This window comes from Astyanax mexicanus, chromosome 5, assembly GCF_023375975.1.
Source record: "Astyanax mexicanus isolate ESR-SI-001 chromosome 5, AstMex3_surface, whole genome shotgun sequence".
In the NCBI taxonomy this organism is placed as follows: Eukaryota; Metazoa; Chordata; class Actinopteri; order Characiformes; family Acestrorhamphidae; genus Astyanax; species Astyanax mexicanus.
In genome coordinates, this window is record NC_064412.1 from 43,890,378 (window position 1) to 43,910,021 (window position 19,644).

Genomic DNA, 19,644 nt, shown 5'->3' on the forward strand with positions numbered 1-19,644 from the left:
GCTTACCTCCCTTCTGGAGTGTCAGGCAGCAACATTTGTCCAGGATTTTGTAACAGTATGTGTGTTTATTTGTACATGCCTTGCTCTTGTTGTTGTGTTGTAGATGTAATGTCCGCGCTGTTGTAATGCACTTTCTCTCTTACCTGTAGCTCTGTAATGTAAAACAGACCCCTCAGGCTTCAGAGGAGGAGGTAGGAGCTTTCACCAAACTCATTGAGGCCATGGGCTTCACTGGAGCCCTCAAATACAACAAATGGGTAAGATTAAGCTGCCTCCTGTACTGCTGCACTACCTCAGTATACCTCAGTCACAGAGCCTCCAGCACATTATCAGTCTGCTTTAACAGTAGTTGTTACTATAGTAGAATCACAGTTCAATATTTACTGCATACATATAAACTGGAGACATAAACAGTTATACAAAAACACTTAAAACTTCACAGTAAGTAGCAAAACACACACAAAATGGACTTCTTTTAAGACAGTATGCTGTTGTAATTGCAGTATGGATTTTGAAAATCTTACTGGCATGACAATATATGGGGTACTCCTAGTATGAACCTAGGATATTTTATTTTTTGTCTGGTCTGTTTAATTTCATTTGTTAATAAACACCCATTCCTGCCTTTCAGAGATTTTTCATCAGAGCTTTATGATTTATCAGAGAATTATTATTATTATCATCATTATTATTATCAGTAGTGGTAGTTGTAGTAGTAGTAGTAGTAGTAGTAGTAGAAGTAATATAAACGTCCTTTCATATTTAAAACTAGACTTGGCTTAAAAACAACACAAGACATTAAAAGAGCTCTTTCAACTGCATGTATAGAATCAGCAGAGCACTATAAATCATCTGCATTCTGGTGTTCTTATATTATATATCTTATATAAGGTGATATTGTTTTTAGGTCATATTGCCCAGCGCTACCTTGTGAAACATTGTATAAAACTGAAATGTATAATTTATTACATGTACGCTATAAAGGTGTTAATATTCTTAAGGATTTCAAACTTACGTGACTGTGTTTGTTCTGTTCGCTTGTTAATTGGATCTTCTGTTGCAGAAAATTAAGATAGCAGCTCTGCGTATGTACACATGCTGTGTTGAGAGAATCAACTATGACGAATTTTTTGAAAGTAAGTATTACTTTATTATTTTATATTTATGTATTTGATGTGTTTTTATAACATTGGTGGTTCTCTTTCGAGGGGAGCGATGTGCTAGTATGACCTTATGAGTCTTGAGTCATGCTCATTTGGAGTGTTTTTGAAAGAGACCCACGTTCCCTAGCACTCCTTACTTCACCATGATTGCTGAAATGAGCGTAGAGGGAGCTTTTCATCACCATCTGAGAGATTTATTTGGCTCTTTACTCTGGAGCTCTGCTGTTTTCTTTACCAAGGGGGGAAAACAGGTGTAACACTCAGCAGAGGCTTTAGAACCATTTACTCTGGTTTAATGTTGTGTTCCTGTAGCTCTTTCTCCCTCGCTGCCTCTGAATCTCTGCTTACTTGTTTCATTTTTTTTCTCTCTTTCGCTTTGATTCTTTCTGTTTGAATTTTTCGTTCTCTGCTCCCTTTCTTATACTCGCTAATAATGAGGTGTTCTCTCCTTCTCACTTGCAGAATGTACTCTCCCTGACACACTCAACTCCTGGTTTTTGGTGGCACAAATCCATGTTTGGTAAGTGTTTGTACATTAGGAGTTCAACAGTTTCAGGATCAATATAGTTTTGATTTGGTTTCAGTTAGAATAAATGTGACTATTAAATTAAATTAATTTCTCAAACTCTAATATATTCAGATACACATGTCGTTAACGAAAACAAACAAAATATCGAAAACTGAAAGTAAAAAAAAAACATTTTTGTTAACTCAGACTAAAAAAATGGTAATAAAAAAAATGGTAACTAATTAATTGGAACTGAATTAAGAGTTTATAAAACTAACTAAAACGAACTGAAATTACAGATATAATACTCTTTGCTTTCGTGTTACACAAAAGTTTGACAGCAGGTGGTACGTCGCTGTCCACTGCAGAGACCTGTATGGGACTAGAATATGAGCGCAAGGGAGATAAAAGAATGTGATAAAAGAACTGATGAACTGATGGATCTCTCTCACTCACACATTCCCAAAGTGTGTGTGTGTGTCATATATATATATATATATATATATATATATATATATATATATATATATATATATATATATATATATATATATATATATATATATATACACACACATATACATACATGAATTGGCCATTAAATGTGTTCTGATCTTCATCTAAGTCACAACAATAGACAAACACAGTCTGCTTAAACTTAATACCACACAAAAAATATATGTTCTATTTCATGCCTCCTGACCGCCAGAGGGCGGCTTAGCCTAGTAGATATTCCCTTGGGCACAGCAATGAACTGAGCAATTATACCAAAAAAAGTAGAGATGGACCGATCAGTGTTTTTGGGGCCGATTCTGATTGCTGATCGTCTTTCATCTCGATCGGCCGATCGTTGATACCGATCTTGGGCGGGGCCAAATGCCACATTAATGCCACACAGGTGCCAGACAAACCTGGTATAGATTCCCCTAATTACATCCACACCTAAGCAAACACTGTTTATTTACGCTGATAGTAAATAAAAAAAAAAGAGTGTTACTGACCAAAATAAACATTTTTTAGGAGAGATCTAAGTTATGTGTAAATAGTTGTATATATTTTAGTTGTATGTAGTTTTTATATTTATATGCCAATACCACAGGAATGTATCCCAACATCAGCCGCCTCACAGCCTGTTTTTCGGAGTTAGCTTACTGCTTAAAGTAGCTCATATTTACTGTTGATATATAACTAATAATATATTATTTTATTAAGAACAACATTAATCTAGAGCTAGAGTTTTATTTGGCCTAAAAATCCAGCCTGACTGTGCCTGCCTTTATAAACTGTTATTACGAACGCGGACCTAAACTCCGCATTTTTTAGTAAGCAACATTACAGCAATAAAACGGAGCTTTTAACTAAATTTCCAAAGAGTTGGAATGAGCGAAATCTGTTTTAATGATGTTAATAAACAGTACAGCACGGAAAAAGCCTTTTTTCTTTTAGGAAACTGTGACAGCGCTGTGTATTCTCCACAGCGAGGACGTGAATCACTTATCTAACCAGCCTGTAATGATTTCTGCCCCCAATAACCATTTCAATAACCTCTAAAAGACTTTAATAGTCTTCAGTAGCCTTCAACAGTCTTACCTGGCAGCCGTGTTCACTAAACATTCTGAGGTGAGCAGCGCGCTAACTGCACCGTGCCTTTAATTTTATCTGAGCGGAACTGTAATGGAAATGTAATGGAACTGCGGCTTCCTCAGCGCGTCCAGTATAAACCCATACGGAGTGGAGGAGCTGGAGTGTGAGCACACAGAAACTGCAGTGAGGAGCGAAAACTTACTCCAGTAGGGGTGTGACGAGACACTAATATCACGAGATGAGACGAGACACAATACTGGGTTCACAAGAGTTTTATTTGACAAAATCATATAACGCAAACTTAACAGACTGGTTTCTCTCACACATTGATTTTTATAAGAAATAGAAATGAAAAAATAAATAAAAATACACCTTTTCTAGGTCTTATATAGTGCAAACAATAAGTGCAAACCATAACCAGTCATATTAAGCCTATGGTTTGTGTTTTTTCTCCTAAATCTCTTGACCCACCCAAGATGGCGGCGCGTTAACACGCAGCGGCCGCTCCGGGTCCGTTAAATAGTGCTTTTGTGTTACTATTTGTCGTTTTTTCCGTTTATTTCCTGCAAATATGTGCATCGGAACACCCGTACACATGTTCTACCACCGCCAGACCCTGCTACAGTGGAGAAACCAGCCAGAAAACACGCTACCGGACGAGGTTCTGCAGACGCTACTTGAGCTTAGCCTGCTAAGAGACCCAGGCCGCCAGCCCGCAGTGTTTCCTGACGCCGGAGCCCAGCGGAAGTGCCATCGCAAGCGGTGCGAGCGTAAGCGGAAGCGCGGAAAGAGAGCCGGGATCCGCGCGAGGCTAAAGGCTAGTCCTAGCCGGCCGGCTATACCATCGCTCTTTCTTGCAAACGTCTGTTCCCTTGACAATAAACTGGACTACATCCGACTCCAGCAAACTACCCAGCGTGAGTTCAGAGACTGCTGTGTTTTAGTTTTTGTGGAATCGTGGCTTAACGACAACATTCCGGACAGCGCCATTCAGCTAGCCGGGCTAACCGCGTTCAGAGCCGATAGAAGCGCGGCTCTATCCGGGAAGACCCGCGGTGGAGGCGTGTGTGTTTACATCAACACGGAATGGTGTAACAACGCTGTGACTGTCGCCAAACACTGCTCTCCGCTGGTGGAGTTCCTGATAGTCAAGTGCAGACCTTTTTATTTAGTACGGGAGTTATCCGCCGTGCTAATAGCTGCTGTCTACATTCCACCCAGCGCTAGCATTGGTGCTAATGCTAAAGAGGCTCTGTGTGAACTCTATCGGACTATCAGCGATCTGCAAAACAAACACCCAGACGGACTGTTTATTATCGCTGGAGATTTCAACCACGCAAATCTCAAGTCAGTGCTCCCTAAATTCCACCAACATGTGAACTTTGCAACGAGAGGAGCGAGCGCGTTGGATCTTGTTTACACAAACATCCCCAGCGCGTACCGGGCGGAGCCCCGCCCCCACCTCGCTTTCTCGGATCACATGTGTGTGTAGCTGACTCCAACATACACACCACTCATCAGACGCTCCAGACCAGTTCAGAAGCAGGTGAAAACCTGGCCGGCAGGCTCCATCTCTGCCCTTCAGGACTGTTTTGAGTGCACTGCATGGGACATGTTTAGGGAGGCTGCTACTGAAGGCGATTCTGTTGATTTGGAGGAGTATGCAGCATCAGTCACTGGCTACATCAGCAAGTGTATTGATGATGTCACTGTCTCCAAGACCATCACCACACGCCCAAACCAGAAGCCTTGGATGACTGCTGAGGTACGTGCGCTGCTGAGGACCCGCGACTCCGCCTTCAGAGTGGGTGACAAGGTGGCCCTGAGGAAAGCGAGAGCCGACCTGTCAAGAGCTATCAGAGTGGCAAAGCGCACACACGCCCAGAGAATCCACAGCCACTTCAAGGACACGGGTGACGCGCGGCGCATGTGGCAGGGCATCCAGGCAATCACCAACTATAGGACAATGCCACCGTCCTGTGAACGTGATGCCTCCCTCCCTGATGCCCTAAACAACTTTTATGCACGGTTTGAGGCACAAAACAACACGATGGCGAGAAAGACCATGCCCAAGCCAGACGAGCAGGTGTTGTGCCTAACTGCAGTGGATGTGAGGAACACTCTGCGCAGAGTCAACCCACAAAAAGCTGCAAGACCAGACAACATCCCCGGTAGAGTGCTCAGGGAGTGCGCAGACCAGCTGACAAATGTTCTCACGGACATCTTCAACATCTCCCTGTGCAGCGCCACTGTCCCAACGTGCCTCAAGTCCACCACCATCGTCGCCGTGCCGAAGAAGTCCACAGTGTCCTGCCTCAAAGACTACCGTCCCGTTGCACTTACACCCATCATCATGAAGTGCTTCGAGAGGCTAGTCATGAGGAACATCAAGACACAACTGCCCTCTTCACTGGACCCCCTGCAGTTTGCGTATCATCCCAATCGCTCCACGGACGATGCCATCACCACCACCCTTCATCTCTCCCTCACCCACCTGGAGAAGAAGGACACTTACGTCAGAATGCTGTTTATAGACTTCAGTTCAGCATTCAACACCATCATCCCACAGAACCTCACCAGGAAGCTAAGCTCGCTCGGCCTCAACACCCCCCTCTGCAACTGGATCCTGGACTTTCTGACGGGGAGACCCCAGTCAGTCCGGTTCGGGGGCAGCACCTCCAGCACCATCACACTGAACACGGGGGGCCCCCCAGGGCAGTGTCCTGAGTCCTCTGCTGTTCACCCTGCTGACTCATGACTGTGCTGCAAAACACAGTTCTAACAGCTTTATCAAGTTCGCCGATGATACAACCGTGCTGGGTCTCATCACCAAAGGCGACGAGTCAGCATACAGAGAGGAGGTGCAGCGGCTGACAGACTGGTGTACAGTCAACAACCTTCACCTGAATGTGGACAAGACAAAGGAAATGGTTGTTGACTTCAGGAGAGCACAACACACCCACTCTCCACTCAACATCGACGGGTCCTCTGTGGAGATTGTTAAGAGCACCAAGTTCCTTGGTGTCCACTTAGCAGATAACCTCACCTGGACCCTGAACACCAGCTCTACAGCCAAGAAAGCCCAGCAGCGTCTTTACTTCCTCCGGAAGCTGAGAAAGGCCCGTCTCCCTCCACCCATCCTCACACTCTTCTATAGAGGGACCATTGAGAGCATCTTGAGCAGCTGCATCACTGCCTGGTTTGGGACCTGCACCGTCTCTGACCGCAAGACCCTCCAGTGTATTGTGAGGACAGCTGAGAGGATCATCGGCGTCTCTCTCCCCTCCATCACGGACATTTACACCACCCGCAGCATCCGCAAAGCAACCAGCATTGTGAATGACCCCACTCATCCCTCACACGAACTATTCTCCCTCCTGCCTTCGGGAAGAAGGTACCGCAGCATCCGGTCCAGCACGACCAGATTCTGCAACAGCTTCTACCCCCAAGCCATCAGACTCCTTAACTGCAGAGACTGAACTGATGGTTTTTCTGTACATGCACACACACTCTTACCCCACTTACCCCAGAAAATGGAAAGCACTAAAAACCCTACTACCTCACTGGACTCTATTGCACACTGTGTAATAGAGTAATTACTACCTCACCTGGTCTTTTTTGCACACTGCATAATTTGCACACTGTCTTGTTATTTATTATTCTTTGTCTGTATTGTGTTGTATTGTCTGTCTGCACTTTTGTACTGTTGCACTATTGTTCTGTCTACACTGTGTTTATGTGCACCATGGTCCTTGGAGGAACGTTGTTTCGTTTCACTGTGTACTCTGTATATAGCTGAAATGACAATAAAAACCACTTTGACTTTGACTTTAATTTAACTATGCATAACCATAACCAGTCATATTAAGGCTATGCTTGAAGTGCAAACAGAGACAGAACATTTTTTTAATACAGTACAGAGCTAAGGGATTAGGACAACTGCCTATGAAACGTGTGTGATTTACGTACAGTATTTACATATGGTTTGTGTCTTGTTAGTCACTCTGAGCCAAAATGCATCCAGACATACAACTTAAAAAGTGGGTTTCCAGCCTAAGCAAACTATATGGGTGCTGCACTAAAGGGGGCGCCAAATGAAAGCCCCAAATACATTTTCTCTCAGGAGAAACAGCCAATCAGCTTGCTGGTTTTGCGGAGAGCGGTGGGCTAGTAAGGACAGAACGTATCTACTCCACCCCCTCCCCTCCCGGGGGCGCTGATACTACGTTTGCATACACCACAAACAGAACGTAGTTGCACTCCACACTAATTTTTTTTCCCCCCGCGAGACAGGTTAAAGCTTGACGAGAAATATCGTCACGTTTTAATCTCGCGAGATCTCGTGCCACGCGATCTCGTCACACCTCTAATAATCAGCTCTAAAAACACTGACTATAGTCCCCTGCTGTTGTTAGCTTGTAAGCTAACTAGCTTCGTGACTGATGCGGCTGTTTGCTGCTGAGCTTGTGAGCTAACCCAGCTCTTGCTTCTGAGGTTAGCTGCTGTAGAGAGCGGTATTATCCTGTTATTGTGGTTAAAACCTTTTTCTTTTCACTGTGAGGTGCATTAGTCCTACATATGAACTGCAGCAACTGTAAAAACGCTCCAGACTGACTGAGCTTTGCCTGTAGCCTGTGGCTGGGATGTAGCTCTGCGACTGGTCTAAAGACAGCGGGGCTAAAATCAGAGGAATGTCGGACGATCTCCAATACCGTATTTTGTCCGAAAATCGTCCGATACTGATACACTGCCGATCGATCGTTCCATCTTTAAAAAAAAGCATGTGACCCACCCCTACAAGGGGCCGTCACACCCATCTTTCTTCCTCTTTTTCCTCTCGCGCTTTGACCATTCACAGCTCACGGAGCTGCAGAATTTCTGCCGTCGCTATAGGATTTACTGGATTCTACTGGATTACTGAATTACCTGCACTCGCTCGCCACGGTCTACTGCATCGCTGGTCCAATTACCACATGCGTACTCCCGTCCACTGTGAATGACCCGCACACCCTGTGCCCCTCCTGCCTCTGGGTCTTTCACCTCTGTGAAGTTCTGTCTGACCCTTGCGTGCATTGTGCGACAATTCCTTCCACCTTACGCCTACACCGGTTTGCGTCCGCCCTAATTAACGACAATGCCATGCTCTCCTCCTCTGGTTCCTCGCCGGTGAAAACAGGAACTAAGCGCTCTTCTTCGCGACCTGTGAACGAGCCAGCTCCGAAAAGGAAGGCAAGTTCTCTGCGTTCACACCTGGACTGCTTGGAAGCTCTTTTTCTGAAACTGGTAACTCCACAGTGGCCTGCCAAACCCTGGTTTCCTCTGCTTCACTCCCTACTTAGCAGAGAGTTCTGGCCACTTTCTATGAGGAGGGACCTTCTCTCACAGATGGGGGGGTGACTGTGGCACCTGTGTCCGGAATGCCTCCAGCTCTGGGTGTGGCCTCTGGGTCCCCAGATGTTATAATGATTTGTTCTGCTTCTGTGAAATACACTGTGGGGAATGCCAGAGCTCAGTCTACCGGTTTCTTATATAACCGTTGGAAGCTGTTTTCTGATTGGTGATTGGATCCCACTCTGCCCTCAGTGGGATTTACTTTGTGTTTCAACCCTTAAAGGGTGCTCTCTCTAACCTCTATCACAGGCGAGTGTTAAATCGGTTTCACATTTAAAACTGCCTTTCTGTTTGCTGTTGCCTCAACAGTGAGCTGCATGCACTTTCATTTAGTGCTGCTTGTTTACAATGGTGGCCTAATTGTTCCGGTGTCACAGTGTGGCCTAATCCAGTGTTTCTGCAAAAGGTTCTGGAATCATCTTTTGTTATCCAGTCTATTGCTCTGTCTGCATTTCAGGATGAGCTTGTGGGTCAGCCTTCAGTTCTGTGCCCTGTTTGTGCACTCAGGCAATATGTTTCAGCTATGGAACTTATTCGTTCCACTGATCAACTTTTGTGTGTTTTGGTGGCCGCACAATGGGTGGGCCGCTCTCTAAACAGGCTCTCTCACACTGGGTGGTAAGAGTCATCAGAATGGCCTATGATGCAGCTGGTGTCACATTGCCTGTATCTGTGACATGCCACTGCACTCATGCGGTTTCTACATCCTGGGTGGTACTTCGTGGTGTTCCCCTGTCAGAGGCGTGTTTAGCTGCGACCTGGTCGTCTCCTTGCACCTTTTCGAGATTCTACTGGCTGAATGTTGCTGCGACAATGGATCTGGCCTCATCTGTGCTCTCAGCCAAGAATCTACCATGGTTGGTATGCATCCACTAGGCTAAGCCGCCCTCTGGCAGTCAGCAGGCATGAAATAGAACACTAGTAACAACTAGTTACACTAGTTACTAGGTTCTATGAATGCTGGTTGACTGCCAGAGTCTGTCTTCACTCGGTCAGTCCATGGGTTGCACGAGAAGTTGTTTCAAAGAAGATGGGTGGGAGTGATGGCCTCTTGTAGAGTTGGGTCACATGCTTTTTTTTTTTTTGTTTAATTGCTCAGTCCATTGCGGTTCCCAAGGAAATATCCACTAGGCTAAGCCGCCCTCTAGCGGTCATCCAGGATTCATAGAACCACAGTTACATTCGTAACTAGCGTTTGCATGATTTTATTGAACACAACATGTAAACATTCACTGTGCAGTATGTATGAAATAGTTTGTGAACCTTTAGATTTAATAACTGGTTGACCCTCCTTTGGCAGCAAAAACCTCAACCAAATGTTTCCTGTAGTTGCAGATCAGACCTGCACAACAGTCAGGAGGAATTTAAGATTATTTCTCTTCACTAAACTGTTTCAGTTCAGCTATAATATTCTTGGGATATCTGGTGTAAATTGCTCTCTTGAGGTCAGGACTCTCCAGAAGGAGTATTTTCTTCTGTTGAAGCCATTCGGTTGTTGTTTTACTGCTATGTTTTGGGTCGTTGTTCTGTTGCATCATCCATCCTCTGTTTAGCTTCAGTTGGTGGACAGATGGTCTTAAGTTGTCCTGCAAGATGTTAACTTAGGAATTAATTTTTCCATTGATGATCCGTCCAGTCCCTGCGGCAGCAAAGCAGCCCTAAACCACGATGTCCCTTCCACCATATTTCACAGTTGGGATGAGGTGTTGATGATGGTGTGTTGTGCCTTTTTTCTCCACACATAGCATTGTGTTCCTTCCAAACAACTCAATTTTCTCAACTCAAGTGGCTTCCTCTGTGGTGTCCTCCCATGTACTCCATTCTTGTTTAATTTTTTCCTTATTGTAGATTTTCCAACAAAAATATTAGCATGCGCCAGAGATTTCTGTAAGTATTCAGCTGATACTCTAGGATTCTTCCCTACTTCATTGATCATTCTGCGCTGTGCTCTTGCAGTCCACATCTAGGGAGAGCAGCAACAGTGCTGAACTTTCTTAATTTGTAGACCGTCTGTCTTAGTGTGGACACATGAACTTTTAGAGATACTTTTGTAACTTTCCAGCTTCATGCAAGTCAACAATTCTTGGATATAGGTTTTCTGAGAGCTCTTGTGTGAGGCAAGATTCATATTAAGCAATGCTTCTTAAGAACAGCAAACTCAAAAATGGTGTTTTTTTTTATAGGGCAGGGCAGCTTTAACCAACACATCCAATCTCATCACATCCTTGCTCCAATTAGCTCTTAAAAAAAGTCATTAGCCTAGAGCTTCATATACCCCCCCCCTGTGAATGTTAACATGTGTTCAATAAAACCATGCAAACATACATTTTTTGTGTGATTTAAGCAGACTATGTTTGTGACCTAAATGAAGATCAGAACACATTTAATGACATAATAATAATTAATTTTTTGACATTTAATAATAATTAATTTATGCAGAAATCCAAGTAATCCCAAAGGGTTCACTTTTTGTTTTGCAACTTAAAGGATAACTCCAGTCTAAAATTGACTTTGTGTGTAGTAAAACGTGATAAAGTACTAACCTTTTGTTAAGCTTTCTGAGGTCCAGCAATTTTGTGTAGTTTGTCTAAACAGGCTAGAGTGGGTTTTAATGGGGCATGTTTTGCCCCTAAAAAATGTATAGCCCTGACATTTAAAACGAGAACTTGAACATAAAGAAGTGAACATGAAGTTTACTAAAAACCACTGTTTATAACGTAGCGTAACCTACATCTCCAGGCGCCACCATCTTAAAGTAAAGTCATGATCAATACATGTTGCAGGTTCTTAATGCCTTGTTTTAAATGTCAGTGCCCTCTGGATTCTATCAATGAGGTGTGGAGCTACTTTGAGCCTGAATAACGGTTTAAAAAGCTATTTATCTGCAGGGGCAAAAACATGCCCCGTTAAGACCCACTCTAGCCTGTTTGGACAAACTAAACAAAATTGCTGGACCTTGGAAAGCTTTGGGAGAGCGTTGGTGTGCTATTCAGTAAAGGTTAATACTCTTTAGCATGTTTTACTACACCCAAAGTCAATTTCGCTCCTTTAAGGCTGCTAGCTTTTGGACTGTTACAGTTTTTGTGGACAGTTGGTTGTTTAACAGTAACTAAACAATTATTTTTGCATGTTTTTTTTTATCTGTTTTACAGATCTTCCAGGGTGTTTTTATACTGTACTATACATTATTTTAATTAACAGTTACATATTACAGATTATTTTTAATCCTGACTTTAGAAGCTGCATGATGTGATTAATGTTCCTTAATTAAAAAGAAAAATAAAGAATGGCTGTAGGGTTTAGAACACATGCAGATTACTGGTCTGTTGTGCAATTCTTTGACACTGTGCTCTGTAAAGCACAGGTGACTAATTTTGGCCCAGTTTATAACAAAAAAAACTTTAATGAATTTGTGATGTCTTCAGAATGAAACAAATGATTGATGATTGTGAGGTGAGAGCCAGCAGGCATGTGTGTGTTCATGTATATTTGCGCACTGTGGGTACTGACACTGAGTTGAAAAATCTCTATACTTAATCAGGCTTACACAGGCTTCAACATATGGTGTGCCATTCAGGATTAAAAAAAAAAAAAAAAAAAAAAAAAGGATTTTGGATATTTATAATGAACTCATCAATGTGACATATGGGAAATAGTGCCAGCAAAGGTTACAAGATTTTTGTAAATTTTATAACAAGTTATTCCCAAAATAAATGAAAGTATATTAAAAGAATAAAAACGATTCCTACATGTGTAGATAATTATATTGCATCATTTGACAGTTTTAGTCACTAAGACTGTAAACCAGTGAATAAATGTAAATTTCAAGAAAATAATCTACAAAACCATATATATATTTAGAAATACAAGACTTTGCAGAATATAACCCAGTGATTTCCGTGAGGTAATTTTGAGATTTAAAAAAAAAATTTAGCCAAATATGTCAACCAACCATATACATACATATACACACACCTCTGGAATATAATCAGGAGGAAGATGGATGATCACAAGATATCAAACCAAGCTGAACTGCTTAATCTTTTGCACCAGGAGTGGCATAAAGTTATCCAAAAGACTGGTGGAGGAGAACATGCCAAGATACATATAAACTGTGAAAAAAACAGGGTTATTCCACCAAATATTGATTTCTGAACTCTTTATAATATTAATTACTTGAGGTCTGAAAGCTGCCATTACTCGCATTACAACTGTGTTGCTTTTTGGGCTTTCCAGACTTAAATATCTTCTAGCAACATTTTACTCTAAACAACCACTAATTTCATTTTCAAGTTTAAGCTATTGAGGTGTCATTAACTAGTGAGCTGCTGATATTCTCTCACAAAAAAAACTGATTAAACTGGATAAATTCTATGATGGCCCTCCAGCCCTCAGCCCGCTGGCTTTAGCCACGTTACACATATCTGATTTGCTCATAGCCCCTTTCTGTACTAAAATATCTCAAAACAAACAACTTGTTACTCAAAACAGTGGCTAGTTATTTGCTCACTGAGGCTAAAGCAGCTTGGTGGATTGGTGACGCTAAGTCAAGTTCATTGTCCAGCGTAAATCTTTGCCTTTTTATCACAATGTCTGTCATGCTCTATAAAATGCTCTGTAGCTCTATAAAATAAACTCTGTTTGTTTTCTGAGCTGAATACAACAATCGGTCTCAGTAGTTATTTAGGTAGTTAGCAATGTAGAACCTGTAGTTTATTGCTTACATCTGCCAATAGCTTTCAATTTTGTACATCAGCCCGTTTAACAAGATTCTAAATAATTGAAATGCCATGATGATATTTAGAAGATTTGACAAAGTTTCAACACCTTGTTGAAATTCTTTAAAAGTCTGCCAAATATGAATAAAATAACATTATTGACATTTAACTGAAAAAGCAACTTGTTTTATTGTTTAGCTGCTTTGAATACTCTTATGGTCCAGGAACCTATTACCATTTATTTAATTCAATATTGCTCAGCTCTGCTTCTTACCTGCTTCTCCTGTGCAGGATGTGTTTGGTACGGATGCGTCAGGAAGGCAGAGAAGGGAAGTACATGTGTCGGTACATTGTCCATTCCATGTGGGAAGATGTGGAACAGAGGAGCAAGATCATGGGGGTGAGTTTATAGAGAGTTTGTCCTTTACTGCTGTGGAAACAACCTCTATTATTCTGGGAATAAATTTAAGGAGCATTCAGCTTTGTGTGAGCATCATGGACATTAGGTATTGACGTTCTACCACTTTACCACTCAAACTCCCGCATGTCCTCTCTAAAGCTGGGGACCTGAAAATAGACCTGAATTCTATTTATACTTTCCATAATTTTCCATATAATTTCCATATAATTTCCATATAATTTGTTCCACTTCACAATTGTTTTCCACTTGTTGTTGATTCTTCACATAAAATTACAATTTCATATCTTCATGTTTGAAGCCTGAAATGTGGCAAAAGGTTGAAAAATTCAGGGGGGCCGAATACTTTTGCAAGGCACTGTATCTGCTGATGTCAATATACACATTTATAACTTGCAAAGAGACTGGACACAACAGTATAGCTTTAGAAACAAATGCAATATTTATTTGACTTACGTTGTAGATTTTAAACAACTGTATGCAAACAATAGTGAACTGTTCTCTAGAAAAATAAGTTTTCACATTTTTGGTTCTTACACAGTCTGGTAATAGCTTTAATCTTTTTAAATTAACAGGTTAAGTCAAACAAGAGATCTTGGGAAACTAAGAAAATTAGATTAAATAAATGGACTGTAAATCAGTGCAGCCAGTGTTGTATAATTTTGTATGTTGTAGCGCGGCCAGCGTCTCTTGGTCTTTTTCCAGCACACAATAAATACATCAGCAAGTATCGGTTTAAAATATCTTGATATCTGCCCATGTTGAATTTTTTTTTCTATAATGTTGATATGTGTATTTCTTTGTCAGTGTACAGTGTGCTTGTTTCTTGAGCATATGAGAAACTCTTAAATCTTTTATGGGTACAGTGATTCCCACACAAACTATATTTGAGTAGAATTGTGCAGTAGAACTTTATTTTTAGGAATCTTCCACTACTGGTATAATAATAAAAAAAAAAAGAAAAAAAATAAACAAATGGGTTTCTGCCAAGTTTTTGTGAATTAATTTGATTATTCGAATTACTGATTAAATGCGATTTTCAAAATGGCATAATTGTGATTGTACATCTTTACATATAAAAGCTGCCAGAGTAAATCTCAGATGAATATTTGCTTCTGTCAGAAACCTGTAAAGAACTTTTTCTTTATAAATAATTGGTTCAGATTAGCAATTTCAGTTAAATATATCATATAGCAGATGATATAGCAGGACATATAGCAGAACACAGGGATATTGGAGAATTGAAATCAAGTTTATAGGATTTACAAAGTGTGCAATAATTCTTTAAACAGAATTTAAGGAGGTGCAAAATCTAAGCACTACAACAGAAAAAATTACATCCATATTTAGTAGATTCTGCTTTTGCAGAAATAAGAGCCTCTAAACTCTACCTACAGCTTCCAATGACTGAATACAGCTTCTGACTTCTGTTCTTCTGGTTGAAGGTATTTTGGACCATTCTTATTTACAAAACATCTCCAGTTCAGTCAGGTTTGATTCAGGTTTCTGATCATGAACAGCCCGCGTTAAATCACACCACAGATTTATAATAATATTCAGGTCTATAGGGACTGAGATGATCATTCCAGAACGTTGTACTTGTTCCTCTGCATGAATGCTTTAGTAGATTTTGAACAGTGTTTAGTGTTTAGTGTCGTTGTCTTGTTGAAGTATCCAGCCCCGGCGCTTCAAACTTCAACTTTGTCACTGATTCTAGAAGAGGCTTGTCCCGATCCAATATTTGGATCGGATCGGCCGCCGATATTTGCAAAAAATGCGTATCGGTATTGGTTCGGCAGGCACGAGAAAATGCCGATCCAGACTCCCAATCCAGTTTTTTTTAAAGCCCTATCCGGGTTTTCCAGCGCATCCATTTAGATAATCCATTCCAGTTCCTGTTTTCGCCAGTGAGAGTAAAATCCGGTCCGGTGAATTTCACCAGCTCAGCTTTCCAGCGCTCAGATTTAAATACATGACGGACGGAGCCGGGAGTTTCTCTACAAATGTAAGTAATTTTCTCCTGTATTCCCACTCTCCGCTGCGTGTGTTTATCAGACTATAACATTTTAGACTGTTTTAAGTTGTGTTCCAGTGTTGTCTTACATTAAATTACTGGGTGAAGCTACCTTTAGCGTATCGTGCTAATTTACCGGGTAAGCTAACATGTATCTAGCCGAGTTACAGAGTACCAAACGAGGCTGCAGCGCTAAAGAAACCCCGCTAGGAAACTGAGATAACCCGGCCATCCAGTATAAAACACTTAACTGTTTTAAGTCACTGTTACGTATAACTGAGTGATTTAATGTGTAAAATGTTTAACTGTTAGACTGAGTAACTGTGGATTAACGAGTAACTGGGTGATTTAATGTGTAAATAGTGGAATTATGCGCTGCTATCTCTGTTTCTAATTCAGATTATTTTGTTTACAGGGATGAATGCGGGCCAGGAAAGATGAACTCCGGTCAGACCAGCTGGAGGCAGCGTTAGCTCCCTTTATGAAGAGTTTTTTTCTTTGAATTTAATAAAGTTTTCTCTCTTAACATTAATATTTTTGCTTGTTGTGTTTTTAGTGTCATTATGCTTATTTTAGTATCACATCTCAACTAGTGGGTATGGGTAAATTTTCCAATTATTTGCAAAAGAAGAAGTTTATGAAACATGTTATGTTTCTTATTTATGCAACTAAAAGGTAAGACTGTGAAACGTAGCTTAGTTTGAAAATTTACCTTTGATGGCTTATACAAAATATTTATTATATTATGGTTACATTACTAACACAGGAGCAGGCTGACATCTGAGCATATTGAAATGCTCTCCCCATCATATTTTCTACTCAAGTTGTGTGTTTAGCTTTTTTAATACAATTTACAATATTATTTGCACTTTTTAAGCATTGGTTTACTAATGTCATTTCTGTTTGTTATTTATTATTTTGTCTATTTTGAGTTTATTAATTGCTAAATAAACAGGTCAGTTTCTCCTTACCAACCATTGTGTATTATTCAAACACACCTTAATCAGCTGGCTACTTGTTATCAAGAGTAAAACGCTTTTCAACATGAGTTAGGCAACAAAGTAAGTTGGCTAAATAACTTTAAACTTTAATACGTGCTCGGATAGGTCCGTATCGGTATCGGCCGATATCGGTATCGGATCGGAAGTGCAAATAAATATCGGTATCGGATCGGAAGTTCAAAAAGCTGGATTGGGACATCCCTATTCTAGAACATTGTTCTCAAGAATCTGCTGATATTGACATAAATCCATGCGACCCTCAACTTTAACAAGATTCCCAGTACCTGCACTCAAGGGCGTAGGAGTGGGTCTGATATTGGGGGGGGGGGACACATCTGCTAATATGAATCAAAGCCCACCTTATAGTGTCTTATAACAACATTTGTGGAGTTACTTTTAATCACAATTTTTCTGTCCTTCTGTTATTATTAGTTACATCTAGGGTTGCAACGGTATGAGATTTTCACAGTGTGATAACCTGCTCAGAAAATACCGCGGTATCACGGTTATCACGGTATCACAGTTTGTTACATATATTATTAAACTGACCCTTATAGAAATTACAACAAAGGTTTTTTGTTCAATTAACTATTTACTGTAGAAACCTGGAAAAACTATAATTTTAAGTTCTCCTTTAAAAAAATAAGCTGTACACCATCAGGTGAAGGAAACCAGTTTTTCCACTGCTCTTAAGGGCATAAATATTGTGTATATATATACACACACACACACACACACGTTACACACACGTTACACACATTACATGTCCTCTAAGAAGTAAAGATCCTGTATTTAAAATATTCAGTAATAAAATATTCAATATACTGCAGAAAGAGGGGATTTATTTCTGACATGATCCTCACAATAGAGATTTCTATTTTAAGGCTTTCACACCGAGTCTGGTTTTAACGTATGAAAAACAGGCACGTCAGAATTTAAAAATGAACGCATGTAAATGAATGGCGTCTTTCACATCCAGTCCGGCCAGGACCTTTACACGGACACGTGAATCCATCGTAGCACGCACTTCACGCCTGTACCCACGTGCCCAAATTTCGGATAACTCAGCGCTTTTGCGGGCGCTTACCGCATGGGCTGTGCACGACTACAAAGAGGTTTTATTTAGGTTCAGATTAAAATTATAAACTAAACACATACTTTGCGCTGCACAGCGGGGTGGTGTTCTCGGAGATGGGAGAACAGGTTTGACGTATGTTCACCTTTTAACTTATTACAAATCGGATAACCATCCTCGGGTGCGTTCGGCGGGTCTCTGAAATAGTCCCACACTGCTGATTTTAGTTTAGCCTTTTTTAGGCGGACGGAGATTTGTTTAGTCTGATGAACTTTCTGCCGTTCTCACCGCTGTGTGCTGAGCAGCTGAAGCGGAGCAGAGTTGCGCATGCGCGGGTGAGTTTCTCCGCTGGCTTGCGTTTTACCGGTAATAAGCAAACACACACGGTATGATAACCGTGCATTTTAATACCATGGTATACCGTGAAACCGGTTACCGCTGCAACCCTAGTTACATCCAAGTAAAGGTCACTTTACAACCTAAACATATTACTCCACTTTACATTTACTGTTGTTAAAAAATATATGCCTGCAATATCTAATTAAATTAAATACATATATGAAATATGACTAAAAGTACTTCTTATGATGGTGGTCTTTGTTTATTAACTGATCAGATGGATCCGGTGAAAAACACAATTTTAGGGTTAAGAAACAGTTTTAAACTACCAACGTAAAGTATAGTACTGGGTTCTGGCTATCCACAACATCCAGTTTCTAGATAACTAGTTAGGCTAGCTCAAAGAATTTTCCTTCATTATATCTTACAGTAATCCTGCAATCCTATTTTTAATTTTTAACCAGCTATTGGAAAGAATCTGATCACAGTTTACATGGATAGCTCCGTAAACTTTCTTTTAGAAAAATCGCAGTATATTTAGATATGTTTTAATGTCAGCTCGCTGCATAAGTTGCTGCTAAATAAAAAAAAAATAAATAAACCACTGAGCTGTTTCTCCTGAGAGGCGGAACTTTCTCCCTGAACCGGCTCCGTGATTGGCGCCAAGAGATTTCACATTTACACAGCGTTCTGTCTCCTCATTAATAGCACAGCTGAGCTGAGCAAACGATTCGATTCCTATGCCAATGCCTGCACTGATCACACAGCCCCACAGCATGATGGAACCACCACCAAATTTTACTGTGGGCAGCAAGTGTTTTTCTTGGAATGCTGAGTTCTTTTTCCAACTTGCATACAGTCCTCCAAATAACTCGATTTTAAAGTCCACAGCACTTTATTCCAAAAAGAAACTGGCGTGTCTAAATGTGCTTTAGCTTTAGCATACCTCAAGCGACTCTGTTTGTAGTGTGAAAAGAAAAGGCTTTTTCTACATTACTCTCACATACAGCCTCTCCTTGTGTAAAGTGTGTTGAATAGCTCAACACTGCGCAGTGACTCCATCTGCAGCAAGATGTTGATGTAGGTCTTTGGAGCTGGTCTGTGGGTTGTTTAGTTGCTAAATTGCTAATCAGAACAAACAATGATTTATAAAGGAAAATGATGAAAATGATCAGGAGTGCCCAAACTTTTTCATACCACTGTATGTTTGTCCCTCTCTGGCATCATGGGGTTCATTACAAGGAGTTGCATGGAGAAGCTGAATTCCAACATGTATTCTAACATACTAAAGCAGAACATGATCCGCTGCCTTTAGAAGTTGGCTGCGTGGCCATTTTTTTTTTTTTACTTATTAATGATTAAAATGGGCATTAAAAATGTTAATATTTGCATTTTAAGGCCACTGCTTCTATAATAATTAAATTGTATGGTTA

At 40.8% G+C, this 19,644-nt stretch overlaps 1 protein-coding gene and 1 long non-coding RNA gene across 2 annotated transcripts in view; both read left to right on the plus strand.

Moving 5' to 3' along the window:
• LOC103029047 (ubiquinol-cytochrome-c reductase complex assembly factor 1) overlaps positions 1 to 19,644 on the plus strand; it is a 55,704-nt gene that overhangs the window by 17,680 nt on the left and 18,380 nt on the right. The window contains exons 3-6 of the mRNA XM_049479425.1: positions 150 to 257; positions 1,064 to 1,136; positions 1,626 to 1,683; positions 13,656 to 13,764. Coding sequence (XP_049335382.1) covers positions 150 to 257; positions 1,064 to 1,136; positions 1,626 to 1,683; positions 13,656 to 13,764 — 348 coding nt within the window. The remainder of the gene's footprint in view (positions 1 to 149; positions 258 to 1,063; positions 1,137 to 1,625; positions 1,684 to 13,655; positions 13,765 to 19,644) is intronic.
• Positions 13,771 to 16,328, plus strand: LOC111190742 (uncharacterized). The gene is made up of 2 exons (XR_002649186.2): positions 13,771 to 15,787; positions 16,212 to 16,328. It is a non-coding gene; the product is annotated as an uncharacterized LOC111190742 (long non-coding RNA).